The sequence below is a fragment of the Pteropus alecto genome, unplaced genomic scaffold, assembly GCF_000325575.1.
Source record: "Pteropus alecto unplaced genomic scaffold, ASM32557v1 scaffold101, whole genome shotgun sequence".
Taxonomy (NCBI): domain Eukaryota; kingdom Metazoa; phylum Chordata; class Mammalia; order Chiroptera; family Pteropodidae; genus Pteropus; species Pteropus alecto.
This window is the reverse complement of record NW_006432945.1, coordinates 17,153,425-17,175,413: the sequence shown is the minus strand read 5'-3', so window position 1 is coordinate 17,175,413 and position 21,989 is coordinate 17,153,425. Positions and strand designations below refer to the sequence as shown.

At 40.0% G+C, this 21,989-nt stretch overlaps 1 protein-coding gene across 5 annotated transcripts in view; it reads left to right on the top strand.

Annotated features, from left to right (window-relative positions):
- Window positions 1-21,989, top strand: part of DCAF6 (DDB1 and CUL4 associated factor 6) — a 69,494-nt gene that overhangs the window by 44,514 nt on the left and 2,991 nt on the right. For 3 of the 5 annotated variants that reach the window (XM_015586193.2, XM_015586196.2, XM_015586197.2), the window contains 7 exons: window positions 3,629-3,746; window positions 8,309-8,424; window positions 9,600-9,686; window positions 9,901-10,228; window positions 17,749-17,887; window positions 19,457-19,613; window positions 20,843-20,931. In XM_015586193.2, the coding sequence (XP_015441679.1) occupies window positions 3,629-3,746; window positions 8,309-8,424; window positions 9,600-9,686; window positions 9,901-10,228; window positions 17,749-17,887; window positions 19,457-19,613; window positions 20,843-20,931 (1,034 nt within the window). The remainder of the gene's footprint in view (window positions 1-3,628; window positions 3,747-8,308; window positions 8,425-9,599; window positions 9,687-9,900; window positions 10,229-17,748; window positions 17,888-19,456; window positions 19,614-20,842; window positions 20,932-21,989) is intronic. The other 2 variants (XM_015586195.2, XM_015586194.2) reach the window with 2 other exon arrangements.

Below are 21,989 nucleotides of genomic sequence, written 5' to 3'. Positions count from 1 at the left end.
CAGCTGACTTTTCTAGCCTCTGCAAGGGTAGCTCTCAAGTTTTGATTGGGCACCATTAAGTGAATTGGACACTTCTTAAATAGGTGATCTGGAAGAGGAATAAGGGGCCGAAGGGGACGTGTCGAAGGAGGCGGAGCTCACAGCCTGGGTCCAATACGTTGCATTTGAGGTGTCTCTGCGAGGCACCCAAGGGGAAAGGTCTGATGGGCGGTTGGCCGGCTGGGTGTGAAGCTTAGGAGAGACGGCAGAACGAGAGAAGCAGATCTGGTAATTGTTTGCATCTAGATGGTAACCGAAGCCATGGAAGTAGATGGAGTCATTTAGGATAAAAGTAAAAAGCGAGAAGAGGGAGTAGACATAGCTAAGACATCTCAGGAAGATCCGGAAGATTGCGGAATGACAGCTTTTGCGAGGAGATGGCTGGCGAAGGAGACGGAGGAGCCACGGGGGTTGCCGATACGAATTACATACATCACTTCTGAGGAGTGACCGCTATCCGTGGGTAGCGCTTAATTAAAATAGTGGTTTCTTTAAGCAGTCTTACTTTCTACTTTGTATTCAAGCAATTTCCAGGAGTTCAGTAAGTAGGCAGTTCCTATAGAAGGAAATCTGGGTAACTAGAGAAAAAAAATCCAGCTCCGCGGTTTCGTCATCTGTAAAGTGGAGATGCCATGTGCTGCAGAGGTTTAAAGCGGAATACAGATGTGTCCTGGGACGTAGTAATGCCCAATACATTTGCTTATTATTATGACACTTTCTGTATAATGTCACGTGTATGTTTAGGTGAAGCTCTAAACTTTAGGCTCTTAAATTAAAACTTGTTAAGCAGAATATTTTCTCTACACCTGTGCATTCTGTAAATAAGGCTTTCGGTAATACAGTTTTTAGAATGTTTTTGCTGATCCAACCTCTAACACATGAAGCAAGTTAGGGAAAATTTAAATGATTACAAATAAAATAAAAATAAATTTAACTTTTTAGCACTTTAAAGTAGATTTTGCTTAGATATTTGTAGCTTAAATGTGCATTTTGTCGTAAATACAAATTGTGAGTTAATTCACTAGTAAGCTAGGGATCTCTTTTTTTTTTTTGGAGAAAATTCAACCCGATAGATTGTAGATGGTCAAACAAAGGAAAGAATAGAATAGAACAGGCGAGGGAATGCGTTTACTCATATTAATTCCTCGGTTAAAGAGACCAGGCTGCATTGTGTAGTGCTTCAGCCAGGGACACTGGTTATTCATCTGCAGGGGGATGGCTGGGCTGGGCTGGGCTGGGCTGGGCTGGGCCTGCAGTTTCTGTAGCTCACAGAAGCCTGCATTCTACTGGTATAGTGATGGGCTGGTTTTACACAAACTGGTGAGTTCACTAACAACTTAAATGAACAGATTCTGTCAACTGTAGGCATTTAATAAGTACTACTATGTTTTACCAGATTGACAACATATAGATTATACTCATGAGAGATTAAATAGTAATTTAGTAACAGATACCATAAAGAAGAGGATTTTAATTGACATTGTCTCAGGAAGCTTGTTGCTTTTTGGGGGTGAGGGTCCTCCATGAATTTAAGATATCTTCTGTGCCATTCTGAACTCCCAACATCACTGTTTACTGTATTCCCGTAGTCACAGCATGCAGGTATCTGTAACTGTCTCTTTCATTTTCTTCAAAAGGAAAGTTTGGATGCAGCAGTAAGTTTCACAAGGCTGCTCATAACACCTCTGTGAACAGGGCGGAGCTAAGAAATTCCGCCCCGCAGCTCTCTCACGCCTGCTTTTGTTTGCGACCCCTTCTGTACTTGAAAGTGAAAAGAAATGGCAAAGTACGTTATCAAATGGTATGAGAGAGAACAGAGAACTAGCCCCAGCTTCCTCAGCGCTCTGTCCCCACCAGTTCCAGAGGCTTACCATGATCATGGCTTTGGTGGCAGTGGGACAAAAATTTCAACAGCAGAACCAAAGAATAAAGGGAAACTATGTGGACAAATGACTAACAAACAGCAAAATTTTCAGAGGTGGTCAGGGGTAGGACAGATGTGTTAAAAGTCCCAGCCTTGATCATTTTATGTAAGCTAAAGGTCTGTTAATTCAGTCATTTTATCAGAATGCCATTCGGCAAAATCCCCCCTCTAAAACACTGATCGTGATACTGAATCTTGGAAAGTTGTAATGAATTGTTCATTTATTTCCAGCCGCTGTTTATATGAAGGACATAGTCATGACGAAAGTAGTACAGGAACAAAGTGACTTTACCATCTGGGACACCAGCTTTAGAATCATTCACACTTTTATTGTCAATAGTCATTATCGTTATAGGAGAGGATTTCTCATGGGTTAGAAGTGAAGGCGGTAAAATGGGTCCTCCCGAGTTGAGTTTTGTTACTTGACGTCTCACGTCTGGGCGAGAATCCCTTTTCCTTTCTGCTCCTGTTGTGTTTGTGAAGTGTCGATAATTGTCCTCACAGGATGAAAGCTAGGGCCGAGGTTCTCCGAGATTCTCTTTTAATGAGTGCACCGATGTCTTCAAGAGGCATGCGAAAGATCTAAGTCTGTTATTGCCTAATAAGCACAAAGCCTGAGAAATTTTGGCTTTATTAAGCTGTTATTGCTTTTGTTGTTATTTTTCAAGACAAAGCTTAGTTTTAGTACTGTTATTATCAGTCCTTGATGGTATCAAGAAAACAAGTATATCACAGAAGAGTTTTCTTTCTGCAGGCAACTGGCAGAAATGGTACATGTTTGATTATATAGTAACTTGTATTTTCTGTGTATTTAATCCCGACCCCCCCCCACCCCCAAGCTGTTATTTCTCATAAAAAGGAAACAGTTTAAAGCACTATTTAATTTTGTCCTTGAATATCTGTGTACTCTTTGGCGGGGGGAGTATGACTTTGAACTGGTCTGTATCAATTTCTGCAGGGTTTCTTGATTCTGTTTGCCATTAGACAAAGATTTTATACATTGAAATTGATGTATTTCATGGAAATCACCTATTGAATCCTAAGGCGAAATTTTCGTTTCCGTAATTTAGTGATCAAATCCCTTGCAGATTAGTTAGGAGGAGGAGATTTGAAATATACCAAAACACGTGATCTTATCACAAAGAGAATGTCAGAAAATAATAAAGCACAGTAAATTTTCTTCTCCCCCAGAAGAGTGGAGGCTGTGATCCCCTCCAGATGCTGAGTCTGTGACTTTGAAAGACAGAATTTCCTTTGGGAGCTCTTGCATCTTGTCAGTGTTTCTGAGGTAGTTATTCTTGATGCCCTAGCAACCGAAGTAGAAAATCCCGAGCGTTCCATTAAATAAAAGTACCAGTTTGTAACCTATGTCATTGCATGTCGATAGTCTTTGATTCCCTAATGACTACATATGGTTCTCAAATGTGTTTGATTTCCATCTGAATCAAAGGGAGTCATGTACACAAAGCTAGAATATGGTGCAATGCCACTTCGAAATACGAGTGTTTCTATAACACTTGCCTTTGAACTTGAAGTGAGAACCATAACAGGTGTGAGAAAGAATTATGACAAGGACAGCCTGATTTAAGTTTTATAAATTTTAGGAAATGTCATCTTTTTATTGGTTTCAGAGACTTTTTCAAATGTTTTAAACACAATTTTCAGATAACAATAATGAAAAGCTGAGCCCCAAACCAGGGACAGGTGAACCAGTTTTAAGTTTGCACTACAGCACAGAAGGAACAACCACCAGCACAATAAAACTGAACTTTACAGATGAATGGTAAGTTAATATTTTTGTGAAGATGTTCTTAGCCGTTTTGTAGGATTGTATTAGATATTATTTTTAGCACTTCGTCATCGTTATGTCTTGTTTTGCTGTAATGTATTGGTTCTCAAACTTGAATGTGTTTCGGAATCACCCGGACAGCTTGTGAAGACAGATGTCTGGGCCCCCCTCGCAGAGTTCAGTTGAGAATTCGCATTTCTAACGACTTCCCAGGTGATGCTGAGGTTGCTGGTCCTGGGATATTTCTTTTGGTAGAAAATGCAAAAGATTAGAATTAATCACCTATCCACCATTTGTACAAAAATAACAAACCTAACATTTTGGAGCTTTTTGCCATCTAGGTGCTATGTGTAGGTATGTGTGTGTGTATGTATATATATATATATATGTATATATATGTATGGTTTTTGTTTTGAGTTTTAAAACTTAACTTTAATCATGCTAAATATACTCTGTTCCCCTGTGCATTTATTTAACTTTACAATAAATATTCACGTTGCTACTCAGTTTTCGTAAATATTACTTTACTAGTTGTACATCCATCAAGTAGATGTAGCACAATTTACTTAACTGTTTCCCTTTAATTGGGCAGTGAATTTGTTTTCCTTTTTTATTTAATCAAATAAGGCTAAATGAATGTCTTTGTCTACAGGCATTATTCCCCACCTTTAAGATTGAGATATATTTCTAGAAATGAACTATATCTAGGTCAAAAGATACTGCCAAATTATTTTCAAAAGCATCTTCTATCATTACATTTCTACCAGCAACGTATGAAAAGCACACATTTTGCTGTCTCCAGGCCAGTGTTCGAAATGCTAATTTATTTTTAACTTGTATATTTGATTTTAAAATAATATTTATTTTTATTTAATTGATTATTAGTAATGTTGAACTTTATATTTACTTAATGGTTGTATAAGTTCTCTTTAATGACATTTCTGATTATGTTGCTCATTAATCTAGTTAAATCTTACACTTAACAAAATCAAGCTATGCAAGTTTTTTATATTCTTTGCCACTGTCTTGCGGTCTTTTGCTTGAGATTTGCCTCCCCAATTTTTAAAAATTTATTACTATCGCTATATTAATATTAATTACCACAAAGGCAATTTAATCTTTCTTAATATATCATATAATTAATTATATATTAATATAATTTATATTATTAATATATAGTAATCATGTTTTATCACCAATATATTAATTATTTGGTATAATTAATATATTAACATTCTTGATTGTATATTAATGTAATTACATATTATATGTTAGTATGATATATAATATGTATAAGTAATATATAATGTGGCTATATATTGTTTCTTAATATATAATTATATGTTCTTATATGATAATATTACTTATGTATTTCGAATCACTGGTTTTCATTTGTGTTTATGTGTGTATGTGTTTTATATTAAGATCTTTGATTAAGTAGGATTTCCAAGTATCATTGGATACCTCGTCTGTTCCAGAGACTATTCGAGACACTGGGAACACATCAGTGAGGAAACTAGCCAGACCTCCCCGCCCCGCTGGGGCTCCCATTGCAGGTGGAGGAGACAGGCAGACGGAGAGACAGACAGACAGACAGAGACAGAGAGACGTACTGAATAAGGGCATCGTGTGACCCGTTAGAAGGTGCTAAGTGCGTGGAAGGAAACGGCAGGGACGGGCGAAGGGCAGACGGAGGGATGAGTGGGCATCGCTGAGGAGATGATATTTGGACAGACACTTGAAGGGTGAGGAGCAGTGAGCCCTGCACGTAGCTGGGGGAAGGGCAGAGACGAGGCCAGTGCCAGGGCTCTGGAGAAGAGGCAGACCTAGTGTGTTCGGGGACCTTTGAGAGTTTACACGTGTAGCCGGAGTGGAGCGAGCGCAGGAGGCAGGAGCCGCGGATGAGGCCGGAGCCGCGGATGAGGCCGAGTCGGGGAGGAGGCGTTTAGGAGGATTAGGATGGCTGGTTGCTGTGCGGCCCGTAGCCGAGGGTGGAAGCCTGCGGACCAGGGTAGAGGCTTTGGCAGTAGCACCGGCGAGGGGCGGCGGTGCCTGGGACCGGGAAGGGAGCCGGGGACGGAGGAAGAAGTCACTGCATTCTAGACGTAGGGAATGAAGGTGCAGGCGGTAGCATTTCTTTATGGGCCCTAGGGTTGCACCTCGACTTTGAAAGATTGTGATTTCTATGGCCCTTTCTCGTAATACGTAATTTAAGATCATAAAAGATTTTCAGACTAATTCTTTCTGTCTTTTCCCATGATTCTTGGCAGAAGGGGCTGATTTCTTATAAAGAATCTCTGAGCGTTTTATTTTATTGTTTTGGAAAAAAGGTTAGTCCCACTCTTCTTTTGAATGTTCTTTTTCTTCTCTAAAAACTGACCATGAATTATGTTCTCTAATCCATCAGTTTCTTATTTCTTTATCAAAAAAGTAATACCTTTTTTTTCTGATTATGAGGGTATTCAACACTCATCATAAAAGCATTTCAAAAAAAGGGTGCAGTCCTTTCCATCTCTGCCGTGATGGTGTCTTGCTTTTGGTTTAGCTTCTTTGGTGACAGATGAGGCAGGAGAGCATCCTAAGTAAGAGCTCGGACTCTGAACTTGATGAGCTGTCGAACCTCTCTGACCTGAAGACGGGCACATTTATTAGAACCTACTTCAGAGGTTGTTGGGAAGGTATGATGAGATCATGCAGAGAAGTTCAGAGCGCTGAGCACAGTGACTGGCATGCCACAGGCCGCAAGGAATCGGAGCTCCAGGTGTCAGCTTTCGTAAATTGCCTTTTAGACGCTTTGCACAGTTTCCTACTGTGGTGTTTATCTTGTTCTTATTGGTTTGTAAGAGGCATTTATTTATTATAGAGTTAAGCGAGGATGAAATCATTTGTCTTTCATTTGTTGCAAATATTTTTCCCAGTTTGTTGTTTGTCTTTTAGTTCACCTCTGGTGGTTTCGCTTTATGGTTACAGCCTGTGAGCTCATGCTTAGAAAAGCCTTGTCCTGCCCAGGGTTAGGGGGAAGTTTTCTGTTTTCCTCTTATATTGCTATGATTTTCTATCAGAGATTATGTTTACTCCTACAATTATTTCACCATAAAGTGTGATGTAGAGCTATAGCTTAATTTTTCCACATGGCCGTTTCTTTGTCCCAGTACCATTTATTGAATAATCAATTTATTTCTGTGATTTAAAATGCCATATTAACATATGCTAAATATATTTACTTGGTTACTTTGTCTTTTCAACTAACAGCTCTCTATTCTTACATCAGTGCCATAATGTTTTAATTATCATAACTGTTAGACACTGAGCATTTTATTTATGCCTGTATCATAACTTTCTCAATGGAAAAAAACAAGGACTTCTGTATCACATTAGCTTCTCTTTACTAAAATGACTATGTATTTCTTTCTGATAAAAAGAAATACATATTAATTGCAAAAAAAAATCAATTTAGAGAAAAGTATGAAAGAATCACTTGCAATAAAATCTACTGATATAACAACATTGGTTCATGTTCTTTCTGACATTTTTCTCTGCGTATATACCCATATCGATATATATTCTTTTTAAAAATACACATTATACGTGAATGCCCTTTTTAAAAATGAAATTGACTTTTACAGTTAGCCGAAAGGATTTTTATGAAATCTTGACAAAAAGTTCATGATAATTTGCATTGTTTACTGATCACTGCTATTTGTCTATAATTAATGTTTTTTTAAGTTACTGTAACTCTTAAATTTCATTTTCCTGTTCACAATTATTCCAAATTTAAGAAATGGTTGCATTTCCGTGCGTTTAACTTTCATCTTAGTCAGATTGTTACACATTTTCCTCTATTTTCTTCCCCACCCAATTCCCTTCTGACCCATATGTGATGCCATGATTTGTCACAGAATACTCACTGAAAGTCGTTCATTTAAATCGGTCTAGCACTCTGCTCTAGGCAAACATGCCAGCAGAGTTATGGTCATCAGCAGGTGGGTGTGAAAGCTGAACCAGAAAACATGACGCTGTCCTCCTGCAAAGAACTGTAATGCCCAGTCACCTGTGCATTTGAACAGTCCAGGACTGGAGGGGACCTGCAGAGGGCAGTTCAGGGACCAGAGAGGTGTCTAGGCCCGTTTTCAAGTATCAATTTAAAAGTAGCCTAGAACAACAAAGTCTAAGAAGGCATATGATCGGGTCTGTAGGACCGTTAAAGGGATGGATATGGTGGTCCATCTCTAGTGAGGATGAGAAGGGAGGTGATGTCACTAAATTAACATTCAAGAAGGAGATATGTAGAGAAACAGCAGATCCTAGAAGTGTAAAAGCAGTGTAGAAGCGGCCCTTTTGTATTTTTAAATCTCTTTTTTGAGATTAGAGTGGATTGGCATAGTCACCTTGATGATGAAAAGCGATGTTTAGCGAGTACTATGAAAATAATAAACCCTGTGTTTTATCTGTAGCCTGAATTTTTTGAATGAATACTGTAGTAAAAGATAAAAGTTATCCTCAAGTTCGTATTTCTTAACTTCTCGGTGGGACCGCTTGTCTCGTTTCGATGGCAGGAGCAGCACCGCCTCGAGCTCCAGAGGGAACGGGAGCCACGGCCGGCCCGGGGGCGAGGACGGGCCCTCGGTCCCCCAGGGCTCAGAGCAGCCGCCCGCAGGAGATAGCGACACAAGTAAGCTCTCATTTTGCTTCTGTCGTTAGAAAACCCCAATGTTGGACATCTACTTATTTTTTCTGTTCTCTCGGTGCAGTTTTGTGTCTTGTTTTTAATAAATTACTTTTGGCTCTGTAGTTCAGCTGTTATTGTTGATTACAAAAACAATGGGTGCACGAGGGCCGGGCCGTCAGCATTTCAGGTGGGGCCTCGCAGGGCAGCCTGGTTCCCCTCTGCGGACAGGGCGGCCGGAGTAGGTGGGTCGTGGTCAGACTGACAGTGCGTGAGATGTGAATGTTGATCTGAATTCTCTTTTTCATTTTTATACCTAGCTGTGGAGTTCAGAGTATCTGCCTTGATTTTTATGAGAGTGTGGGTGGTTTATGGAAAGGAAAAAGAGGAATCAAGTCTAGATGAGTTATGAGTGACACCCATTTCATACAGGAAGTACCGTTATCAGAATCCTTTTCTAGAATATTTTTATGTAACTATTATATGGAAGTTAGTGGTCTAGCACAGAGCCTGGAACAGAGAAGATTTTCAATAAATACTTGATAAATGAAGCAATAAATGAATTCTGTTTCTTTATAAAGTGAATAGACACCTCAGTGTAACAGAGTTTACAAGAATCTAATATGTGTGAGACAACTGTCTGATAAGCAGATGTCCAGTTAGGAGCTAAAAACTGATTCTTCACGGGTCTTCGACTTTAATTCCAGAAATAAGTATTTTCAATGGACAAAACAGAATTAAAGGTGAGGTCAACTTAGTACTATGTGCTCACGATAATTCAGATTATATCAAAAGCAGATTATACCCTTTGGGCAGAAACACAGTCTGTTTTAGGTTTAAATTTTGTGAAGGTTAAGAAAAAAAGCAAGCTCGAGGAACGTCAGCTGTGAGGGATGATCTGAGGCCGGGACTCTTCACCGAGAGTTGGCGCTGAGGGTGGGGGCGGGGCCGTGGGCGGGGCTGTGGGCGGGGCTGCAGCCCACCCTTGATGGCGTTTGTACGAACTTCTGTGTGCGTATGTGTTTGCATCCTGCTGCGGGGAGGTTTTATCAGAGTTTCAAACGTTTCTATGGCCTAAAAAAAGTAGTGAACTACTTCTACCTAGGAAAGCTGGAGTATTAAATCGGTGCTTATTTTTCTTTAAAAATTCGGATTTCATGATCATTTGGTTTATTTCCCAGAAGCCCCTGAAGACTCATCGGATGATGTGACAGTGAATCAGGAAGGTGCATCCTCAGAAGACATAGCTCAGAACCGCGTAGATACAGGTGAGTTGTCCTCTGTACGCAGTTGCTTCATGTGGGAAAATAAGAAGCCTTAATCTGTGTCCGCCTTTCCAGAGTTAATGGCATGTTTGGAATTTTCCTCTCCCTGTAGGAGAGTTAGACTTTATCTTAGGAAGTGTCTGTGTCAGCTTCGAAGTTAGTTTAAATAATGAACGTTGCCTACAGCACCGACTGTCACTGCTTTATTTTCTGACAGCACAATCAGACAGGTGCACATCCGAACCCTCGGATTCCAGCTCAGGTGAAAGGAATGACTTCAACCTTGATAGCCCTTGTGAGGTTCCAGAAGAATCCTCTTTGTCTGAGAAAGACAAGGAACCGGGAACTTCAGATCAGACAGGCACCGAGCGTGCTGCGGATCACGGCCCCGCCAGTCCCGAGCCTCAGCCGCAGACGGGGGCCGTGGGGCCTGCGCCTCGTGAGGACACGTCGGCCAGGGACTCAGCTCTGCAGGACACGGACGACAGTGACGATGACCCGGTTTTGATCCCAGGTGCAAGGTATCGAGCAGGACCTGGTGATAGGTTGGTAAATTTTTAATTAACACGAACTGTAAGAAGTATAATTCACAGGCTTTCTTCGAAGTCACTTAGAGGCTTCTGTCCATTTTTGACATTTGCTTCCTCTGACGGTGTCTTAGTCGTATAAATTCACAGAATTGTTTAAACTGTAAATCGTTTCACACACTACATTCTTTGAGCAGAGTGCATTAGGAGGGGAAGGAAAAAAATCTCATTGTTTTATTTCTCCACCACAGGCTCGCTCCTCATTTTACAGATCAAGAGAAAGGAATGTTGCATGACCACCGGGTCATTTATAGTCACGATCATATTTAGCTGTCAGATTGCCCTGTAGACATCCTGGCCTTTGCTGCTTTTCTTTGGATTTTTTTGGATTTTTTTGGATTTTTTTGGATTTTTTTTAATGTTCAGTTTTTCTGCTTTTCTGTTGACCCTAGATCAAGGAAGTGTGATAACAGTTCTCGTTTTGAGAACATTGCGTTTTTCTTTGATTTATGTTAAACTTAGTAACTCAGTTTAGAAAATGAAAAATTATAACAAATAACAAATAATGTAACTAAAATAAGAATTGAATTACTAACATGTTTATATACCTTTCCCATTTTTATATGTGATCGTAAGGATATATTTTATTTTTTAGTAGATGAAGTAAATCTTTTAAAGTATATTGCATTCCATACTTTTCAAAAACTGTGTCCACATTTCGTGCCATCATACCTCATTGTAAGTCTGTTCTCTTTCAGGAAATCAAATTTTATCTTTACAATCCTAGCTCACACAGGAGAAGAACCATTTCACATATTTATGTGTTCAATATATTGCTATTTATAAACTATTCTGACATTTCTGTCAGGCGAAAAATACAATGAAAAGGTTAATTTACCGTTAAAGAATAACGGTGTTGTATAATGACTTGAGTTTGAATCCTGGTTTTACCTCTTACCAGCTATATTTTCTCAGTCAAATTGCTGAGTGTCTCTTTAAGTTTCAGTATCTTTATCTATAAAATGGGGTTTTGATTACCTAGAATTGTAAGAATGTTTTAAAAATCAATCACAGGGCCTGTCTCACACTGAAAGCACTAAATAACTGATAGTTATATTAAACAACCAGGATATTCTGTGCGGCCACTTAAACGGCAGTTACAATACTAATGGCTCTGGGAATACATACTGACAGAGGACCAGCAAAAATCCTGAGCAGCGTAGCTTGCAGTTCATTGACCCTGCCTTAGTGTGAAAGGATACGTATCTTCCTTGAGTCAGATTTAGTCCAAGTGCTTGCTTTGCAGTGGCACTGTTTGTAAATGTAAAAGAAGCCATCTTTCTGTTTGCACTCAGAGACGAATCATACATCTTCCCTCTACCTGCACACATTAGTCTTTAGCATTTTTAGAATACATTTTAGACAAGTAAAATTAGTTCCATTTCTTTCCTGCCCAGAGGGAGTCCCTTTAGAATATCATTACCACTTGGTGGGTACAGGGAAGGTTAGCAGGCGTGGCACAGTCTGCAAATCAGATTGTTGGTTTCTGAAACCCAGAGTGGAGGGCTAGAGTCCATAATTATTTTAAGCTTGTGCATTTATGGCCTTCTGTTATGTAAGTGAACATATGTCCTTGGTTTTTTTCCTGTATTTATGTAACAAAAGCGATTCTAAGGTCACAATTGAAAATGGAATTTAAATACCTGCTTTTTAACAAAATGTACCGTATCACCTTCCACGTTTGTTTGTTTAAATGAGAACTTATATTTTTAATAGATATTAGACATTTGCAAAAAAAAAAAATCATTGTTACTTAGCATCTTCTATCCGGGCTAATTACAAGACTTTTATAGCAAGCCTGCTTTATAGCCGAGGAAACTGAGGGTACTAGGCAGAGGTTTTGTATATTCTAGACCTAAGGTGATTTTTTTTTTTTTAAACACAGTAGTATAACATCAGTTAAAACAGATTTGGGAAAAGAGTGGGTCCTAGGGCATCCGAAACTTCTTGAAGTATATTATCCTCAGTTTGGAAATATTACCAGAAACCGTAATAGCTTTCTGCTGATCTTTATCATTTATTTATCATTTTTATAACGTTCAGATGATTTATATGTTCTAAGGGTCCTCCTCGGGGTTGGATTGCCACAGAGTTGGCATCTGATAGCGTCAGGCAGCCAGCTGGACTAGCAGAGTATTTCAGAGGAGACAGGACCAGGGACAGTGGCCCAGAACTGGCCCCGCGTCCTACGGGTACTGAATTCATACCCTCGTATGATCCAGATTTGAAACCACCTCTGGGCCTACATTTGCTTCCCTGCTTTTCGAAAAATTAAATATAATTAATAGTCTACATAGTCCGTTTAGGTATTTAGCCTTCGTTTGTCCCATGCGTTTCGTTTTGTTCTATAGGACATAGTAGTAAACTGAAGAGTAACAGAAAAATAATAAAATTCTTACCTTCGAGAAACTTAATTTATTGAAGAACCCATTTATAAGAACATGAAAGACAGTTTTAATAAATTTATAAAATTAAATACAGTTTATACAAAGATGTACATGTGGAGGGGACGCTGAAGTGATCACAGAGACTGTTTCACAATTACACCAGTTTTTTTTAAAATTCGTATTACTCTTTCCTAGCTATTTACCAAAAATTGTAAATGGTGAAAAACCTTCCTTCTGATTTTTATCTAAATAATTTTTAAAGTTCCAAACTTCCTTAGCACCGTCTTGAGCGGCTCTCGAACTATCTGAATGAGGCCTGCTTCTAATACTTCTGCACCAAAGGGCCCTTCCCCCTGAGACCACAGCCCACTCACCTTCATTAAACCTGGAGGAGTAGGTACGTTGTATCCTAAAGAGAGAAAGTTTAAGAAATTTTGCTTCTTAAGCACGTGAGAAGCATCATTTACTAGCTCGGAAGTAGGCTTATGATCGAGAATTCATTTCCGCAGCAACAAGGGATCCCAAAGCTCCACTGTAAAAATCAAGCCATTTGGTCCTTAGGGTCTTAGGACACATTCCACACGTGGAGGGAATGCCCGCCCGAGGGACGCATGTTTCAGAGAGAAGGCCATCGAGGTTGGTTTGATTCGGACGGAGAAATGGCCCGAAAACTAAAAGTGCTAAAAGTATATACTTACAGCTGTACCTTACTTTGTATAAAGAATTACATGTGGATCTCAATGTTTTTTGCCCCAAATTTCATTTGTAAAACGAAATCTAAAAAGTTTGTAGCTAAGCCATCTGGGCGCACATTTAATAAAAATTTCAAAACAGTTCTTTGCAATGCAAAGCGATTTCTTTTGAAAGATTTGCATTCTTATAATTTGGTTAAATATGACCCTGGTTTTCACTTTTGGGCTGAGATCAAGCATGACAAGGAAACGTCTTAGACAATAAAGGCCTTAACCACTAACACAGCTACTTTAAAATGGAATGCTCTTCCCATTAACTGTGCTGGTCTCGGTGTAAATGCACCTGGGACTCCATAGCAGAGGTCATTGGACTTTGCCCTGCGAGGCCAGACAGTGAATGTTCTAGGTTTTGCTGGCGAAGAGGCAAGATGGAGGCTGCTATGTGGGTACTTGCTTAACCGTTTAAAAAGGAACCGTGTACAAACGTAAAACCCGTGAGCCGTCAGTCACACAGCGAGGGAGCTGGCAGCGTTAGGGCCGCGAGCTGGCGGGTGCTGAGCCTCGCTCCGCGGTAAATGGGTCCCATGGAGAGAAACCGAGCTCTTGCCTGTGGTGCGGTGCCCAACTGGCAGATATGCAGGCTTTAGAACGGTGAAATCTACGATCACCGCTTGTTTGGCCCCCTTACCCTTGTCTAGGGCAAGAGCAGGGAACATCAAATGGAAACCAAATAGAAGGAGGAAATGATCAAACGTATGCTTTCTTATCATGGTGTTAAGATAGCCAAGTTGTCTGTGTGCCTCTTAGTGAGTTTGTGCACTGGGTCTAGAAGCATAAACATGTGCCTTGGAACGGGACGAAAGGCGAGCGGTCTGGGTTTCTCTTCAGATGGTCTCTATGTAAGCTGTTTTCAGGTGCCAAGTCCATCTTAGAGCAAACGGTGTGATGGCCGAGCCGGTAGCCCTTCCTCCTCTTGCCAAACCCAGAGGTGATTTGCCCTGAAAAACAGAGGCGCGTCTAGTAAGCTTCCTGAAGAGGTCCTCGTGTAGTCTCAAATAGGGTTTAGTTCTAGACTCGATTAAGATGCTCTAAAGAATTCTTCTGTAAAGGTTCAATATAGTAACCCTATGTCGCCTGTTGATCACTTTTTAAGAGTATTTCTTATTTGCATAGAAATTTGGTTCCATTACCTACTCCGAAACCAAAATTCTTTGCATGCTGAAAATTCGCCACCATCTGTTTAGTCATCATTATGATCACGTTCAGTCTTTCTGATGATTCAAGTCTATTCTTTATGAAAGAAAATCGCAAAGGAAAAAAATAATCATAGAGAGGGAATGCAACTCCTAGGGTGTTAGAAGCCCTTGTTCTTTGCCTGCTTCTTACTTAACCTTCTGGTTGGGAAGAATGAGCCAGCTCAGGGCTTAACTCTTCATTTCCCCAAGAGCAGCTGAGCAGGGGAACGTAGGCGCTCCAGGGTGTGGCCTTGATGGTACGGGGCGCAGTCTCCACTCTCTGGACCAGGGCTGGGGTCTGATCTGTTAAAAAATGAAAGGGATCAAGTTCAAGGTCTTCCTTCTAATCCGTCTTTGGCGAGTGTTTCTCTTTCCTTAATTTGCTCATATACATTTAGTCGAATGACAGATTCTCACAGAATACCCTAAATCGCAAAAGGAAACAAAGGTGTTTTTTTTTCTTTAGATTTTTTTTTCTTTAGATTTAGATGATAAAAGTGGTGACCTTAATGCTTTAAATATCTGGTTCTTTGAAGTCTGTGAGTGACTTTAGTTATTGTGTTCCCTTCACTAGATTTAATATCAGAGGAACAACAATAGGGGATAGAATAATGAGGTAATTCAGTCTGTTCCTTCATTATTTTATTTTTTTCTTTATGATGAATTTGCCAGGTCCACAGCTAACCACCTTTCCTATTAACACTTAATACTTCTTCGAACTTACTGAGTTCTAAGTGCTAAGCATTGTAAAGCAGGTTGCTTTTCACAGACTATGTTGAGCTGCATGCACCGCATGGCAATAGAATGCAAAGAAACTCCTGTGTGCAGATTTAACTGATGTTCACTTCAAGTGTGTCCTATGACGAAGTGGCTCTAATCTGAAACGATGTACTCTAAATGTGGGTTCGTCGCTTTGAATATTTTGTCGAAGAATGCAACTTACGATTCTCTAAAACTTGATAGGGATAACAATCAGCAACTTTCTGTTATTATTCAAATATACTTCTTTTCCTTGAGATCAATAACAAAATGGATTTGAGTCTAATTCTGTTATGTAGGTTGAAGATTCCAATTTTTTTAAAAGAAAGCTGCTGTCTTATCAAATAGCTTAGTAACTCAGGAGGGCCACACATCGAGATGCTACGCAACTCTCCATCACTGCTGTCATTTGAAGACCAATAATGGAGTATACTTTAAATATTAATGTGAACCTCGGTCCCATTATTTATCTTTGCAAAACATGGTTTACTTGACAAAATCAACCTGGTACCTAATTTTGGTGGCACGTGTTGGTTATTTAGCATTACTTTCTAAAACAAAGTGGAATATAAAACATAATATATAGCAACAATCAGAGATGTAACAATGTTGGTGGAGTTTCCCACAGGAAATACAGAAAAGATGAAATAAGCCAAAAAAATACTGTGGGTGGACGAGAAATCCCTCGTTCAGGGCCCATTCTCATGAGGAGTCCCTTTTAAAGGTCTCATAATTGTTTTTGCTTTTATGCTGGTATCTCTAGGCTGTTTTAACATGAAGGTATATTTGCAGTAACTTTGCAAAAAAAGTGTGGTCTATTGCTAGTTATCACTTTCTAGTTAAATGACAGAGAAATGGAATTTGTTTCAAGGCTTTTTGATTTTCTGGTTTATACCTTTGATCTCAAGTACTCAAAAGTCAGTTTCTCCCTTTACGGTGCGGATTGCAGCTAAAAGGTACCACCTTGCATTAAGTGGGTTCCGGAAAAGCGCCAACACTGAGATGGAGAGTATTATGAACTAATAAACAGTGGTAAACAGAAAACCTGAGAGTAAACGAGCGCAGACTCGTTCTTCCCTGCCTCCGTTCTTGCTTTCTGACCCCGAGATTGTCGGGGGGCAGTTTCTCATTATAAGGCCGTTTTTTCCTGCCCTCGTCCTTTGTTCCTAGTCTGTCTTGCCCTCATTTTTCTGCCTTTTGAGGTTTTAATTCAGCATTTTACGATTCCAGTTTCTCTCCTTTCTTGATGTAGCAGTCATATGTCTTTTTCGACTTTTAGTGGTTTGCAAATAGTAGGCCCTTTAATAAATATTTGTTTGCTGATCGGTGTTCTTCGTGTGTATGCGTGCGTGTTCTACTCCAGTGGAAAGTTCACAGTGAGCGTCCCTTCTGGTAGGTGGAGAACCGCTTTCAGACCCCACCAGTGACGCCTGTTTGCCTGTGTTCTCGCCACTCTGACCGACGTCAGAAGCTTTTAAATCTAATAGACATACGAGATCTGTCTGTCGTTTTATCTTTATTGTCAGTGAGGCCAGGCAACTTTTTGCATATTTATTACCCATAATTTCTCTACTCATGTCCTTTGCCTGTTTTTCTGTTACAGTGTTCATGTTTCTAACTGATTTGTAGACTTTTTATATGTTTAGGGTTTTGGGTCCATCATATGTCAGAATCCAGTGTTTTAAATAACAAACTCAAACTAACAAACTTAGTAAGTCATGTCACCTGTTAGGAAAAGTTTCTTCTAGTAAATAAACCAGTCTTAGAAAGAGCCCGTTATGCTTCAGTCACCAGCTCTGTCACAAGCTCGGTCTTTAGGAAAATAAAATCCACTGCTTTCACTCTAAACCTCCCTTCCAATGTAGAGTCCGTATAGATCGCACATATGTTAATATTTTTTCTCCTTCTCTCTTCTGTGCTGGGGACATCTTTGCCGAAAGCATAAGTTTGCCCATTGCCATTATATGTTACTCTTGGTTCCATTTCGTTTCCTTTTATGCCTTTACATTTCTCGACGTGGAAAGAACGAGAAATAACATTAAATAGGATTTGTTTTATTCGTAGTAAATTGCTCATGAATTTTGTCTGTATTCTGTTTTTAGAAAACAGCCCTTTAAAAACCAGTGTGCCGCATGCCATTTCCTTTTCTCTCTCAACCAGTCCCGCGTTTCTAAGTGATCTCTTAACTAAAACATTTCGTTTTAGTAACTCAACTAGTCATGTAGTCTCACCGTTGTGTCTGCGTTTTTATGCGTGTGGTTGGGGGTGCCTTACTGAGAGGATGTTAGTTTAAAATTTTTCTAGACTTACTGTATCTACTGTTCATCATTTTCATTCTGTAGTGCCCTGTGTTTTTTTTTTTTTTAATTTTGTTTTTTTTTTTTCTTTTAATATGCAATTCGTAGACGCTCTGCCGTTGCCCGCATTCAGGAGTTCTTCAGGAGGAGAAAAGAGAGGAAAGAAATGGAAGAACTGGACACTTTGAACATTAGAAGGCCACTAGTAAAGATGGTTTATAAGGGCCATCGCAACTCCAGGACAATGGTACCGAATGCTCACGGCTTTCTTTGGAGACAGGGCAGTGTCACGACAGGGGTGTTTCCCACAGGGCTTACCTTATTCTCCCCCGTTGCCAGTGTGATTCCAATGTAACGTTATTGCACCTGCACATTTATCCCTGGACCCAAACAAGGTTCTTTTAGTCCTATGATATGTCACGAAAGACATATCATTATTTGTTACAAGAAAACTCTACCCCGCCGAGGAACTATTGTAGGATTTTTTTAAATATTAGCTCATGCAAGTAACGATTGCTGCTTTTGCTCTCGTACCTGCCGTCCCCGCCCTGGTGGGTCGTTTAGTTCACATCAGCACCCTTTGCTGGTTTCGGAGAGAAATACTTGGATGTACGAAATCCAGGTTCATCGCAGAATATCGCCAGGTTGCTTTAATGATTATTTAATTATTATAACCCTGTGAAGATTGACGAGTAAAGATTTGTTTTAGTCCCTTTGTCTATCTAGACTTTCATTTCCTCATCTGTGAAATAAGAAGACCAGGTGGTCTCTAAGATCTTTTCGAGTTTTTACAATCCACAAGGCTCTACACCCAACGTTATGGTCATTACTCACTAAGAGGACGATGTGAGACGATTAGTAGAACTGTTATTCTGAACCATTGTTCTCGTACATTCGTTGGGTCATCGGTGAGACGATTAGTAGAACTGTTATTCTGAACCATTTATATATGGAAAGCATTGTTCTCGTACATTCGTTGGGTCATCAGAAAGTATCTGCAGAATCGTTTTGACTCGCTTTCTTCAGGGTCTAGGCAAAAAGTTACTCTAGGGAAGGGAAATAATTAGCTCTGTAGAAATCCTTGGTAGTAACAACTCAGTCATTCAAACAATACTATTAATAGAAGCCAGAAATTTACATTTCTTGCATTTTGCTGGTTAAAATTTTGGATGAAAATAAGTAGAGTTTGGAATGGAAAAAAATGAAGATAAGTAAACAATAGCGCCAAGTAACAGTGGAACTGGCTTTTTCCTTTTGCTTTGCCCAGAATAGCAAAGCAGCAGCTGCAGACAAAATGACTGAAAAAATCCTGATCTGAAGTACAAAGATTTCGATGGTTTATTCTGATGCATCCATTGAAAAATGTCATAACCACTGCAATGTATCATATTCCTTTCTCATTGCTTCATAAAAGTAAATATGTTTATATCTTTCCTTCTCAATTGTGAGAGCTTCAAATAGCTAATGTAAATATTGATACTTTTTGTTATAGTGTCCAAAACCCAGAAATCCCATTCATTTATTTAGCAGTTATTAATTCAGCACCTACTGTGTGCCAGGTACTGTTTCCGGCTCTATAAATACAGCATTGAACAGAACAAAATCCCTGTCCTCCTGGGGCACCTTTCACTGCTGACTGCTTTATCCTCCACTAATCAGTCCCCATCATGATCTGAAGATCCTAGAAAGCAAAGACTCTCTTCAATTTTTACTTACTTTCTTTCTAAGCCAGTTAATTTTTTAACTCGAATAGAATAAGTCTCTTTAATAACTTTGATTTGAATTTTCTTATCATTTCTTTTTAAAAAATCCTTAGATAAAAGAAGCCAATTTCTGGGGCACTAACTTTGTGATGAGTGGTTCTGACTGTGGCCACATCTTTATCTGGGATCGTCACACCGCTGAGCACTTAATGCTTCTGGAAGCTGACAATCATGTGGTGAACTGCCTGCAGCCACATCCGTTTGACCCAAGTAAGAAGGCCTTTTCTAAGGCGAGGGCTAGGAACTGTTGTGTGGTTCATGGGCTCCAGCCGGTGTCAAGCTGTCGATGTAGGAATAATCCAAGTTGTCCCAACAGGCAGCCGCGGGGGTCAGGTATAGCTCTACTTGGGTTTAAAACAAAACACTCACCTGCTTTCAGCCGAAAGTATGGGGAAGTAGGTTAAAGAGTGCAGTCTCCTAATATATCGCCTAAGTTTTATTAGCTATAAGAGGTTCAGCTCACTGAGCTGCTCACTTCTTAGCCACGTTGGACCTCCACGTGCCCGCAGCGGGCTCTTGCCTTCCGTTTGAAATTGCCCACGTTTCTCAAAAAACAGCAGTGGATACAGAAGAAATTTGGGTCCTTCAAGAGGGACTTAAAATTGTATTCTAGGGTCACTTTTAGGAAATTTTCAAAATAATATTCTCAGATAGCAATTAAGTGTATCGGTACAGTTTCCATTCTGGCTCGCCTTTGCTGTTCATGTGCGTACAGTGTGCCTTCGCTTAATGTCATAGATAGGTTCTGCGACTTGAAATGAAACAGCATCTAGTTGTAGGGTGATTGTTATCAACAAGACTTAAGCTCTTGTGGCATCTCATTGACCTTATAATGAAATGACGTTGAATGAAATGATGTTATTTGAGGACCTGCTATGTATGCATATGTACATACACACGTATATACACACATATACATGCATGCACACACATATACGCATGCATATACACATGCACACACACCTATACGCATGCATATACACATGCACACACAGCTATACGCATACATATACACACGCACACACCTATACGCATGCACATACGCACACCTATACGCATGCATATGTACATATATGCACACACACGCATGCACCTGTACACAATGCACACATGCACATGCATGCACACATCCATATACATGCATGCATGCATGCACATATACACACAGATGTACATATACATGCATTCAAACGCAACGCACATAAACACATGTGCGTGCATACATACATGCATGTACGTATGCATCCATACACACATGCACATGTATGCACATGTACACAGTCATCCATACATGCTTATGCACATGCACACATACATAAATGCATGTGTGTACACATATACATGTGTGCGTGCGTAGATAGTACATATATACATGTATATGTCTTGAATAAATGGCAATGTGTCCTAAGTTTATATTCATATGTACATTTTATTTCTAGTTCTAGCCTCGTCTGGCATAGATTATGACATAAAGATCTGGTCACCACTAGAAGAGTCAAGGATTTTTAACCGAAAACTTGCTGATGAAGTAAGATTTTTATTATACTTATTATAGACCATATTTCACTGTGTCTCTGAAATGCTTTCTTAAGAAGAATCAAAGCAGCTCACTGTTAGTTGGTAACATGAAACAAGTTAATGCAGTTAAGGAGATCAATTTAAAGGAAAAATTTTAAGATAAAAACATGCCTATTACAGAGAGGTAGAAATTGAACTATGTTTTTGCTAATTGGAAGATTGAGTTTTAGTAATACCAGATTAAGCGTTTTGTAGATTAAGGAAAATAGGTTGACTACTTGTGCTTATTGCAATAAAGAATCGTTAAAAAAAACTCTGTCCTTTTAAGAAAATAGTTTTAGCGTAGCTGTCTCCTGTGATCATAGCCAAGTAGATAGCAGGACAAATGACTGGAGAATGTTTTTCTTTATTATTATATTCTAATATTTCCTCAGCTTCTTGTCAGTACTTTTCAAACTGATTCTGTGAAGTTCTAGGTTTTTTATGGAATTAGACAGGAAAGCTGAGCGCTGTGCCTTTTCTCCCCAGTTTCAACCAGGGTTTTCATTTGTGGGCGTCCGTAGATTTTTTATGGTAATAAGGGTCCATTGCATTATCAGCTGCTAATGGCTGAGCTGTGAGTGAGCGCAGCTCAGGCTGACGCTGCGCCCTCTCAGAAAACAATAAATGGATCAGGGTCCACTGCTGCGAGGGAAACTGGCACTTTAGAGCAAGGTTGACAGTTGGCAGCCAGTTCCCACACTTATGTTCACTCGCTCAGTCGACGTTGACATTGACGTCCCACGAGGTGTACGTCAGCGGCAGAGCTGAGGTGAAGAAGGTGAGCCCTGCCCCCCGGGCTTGTGCACCGGTGGGAAAGGCAGACGTGTACACAGACAGCCGGGCTGGAATGTGGTCAGTGTCCCAGCCCATAGGAGGGACATGTAAATGGAGTCACTGGGATGGGGACGTCGTCCCAGGGGAATAGCACTCACCGGCAGGCAAGGAGAGAGGGAGCACTCGAGTGGAAGGGTCAGCACGTCCACGTTGTGTAAGGCGAAGGAACCGTCGGCTTGCGGGGACCGGCTG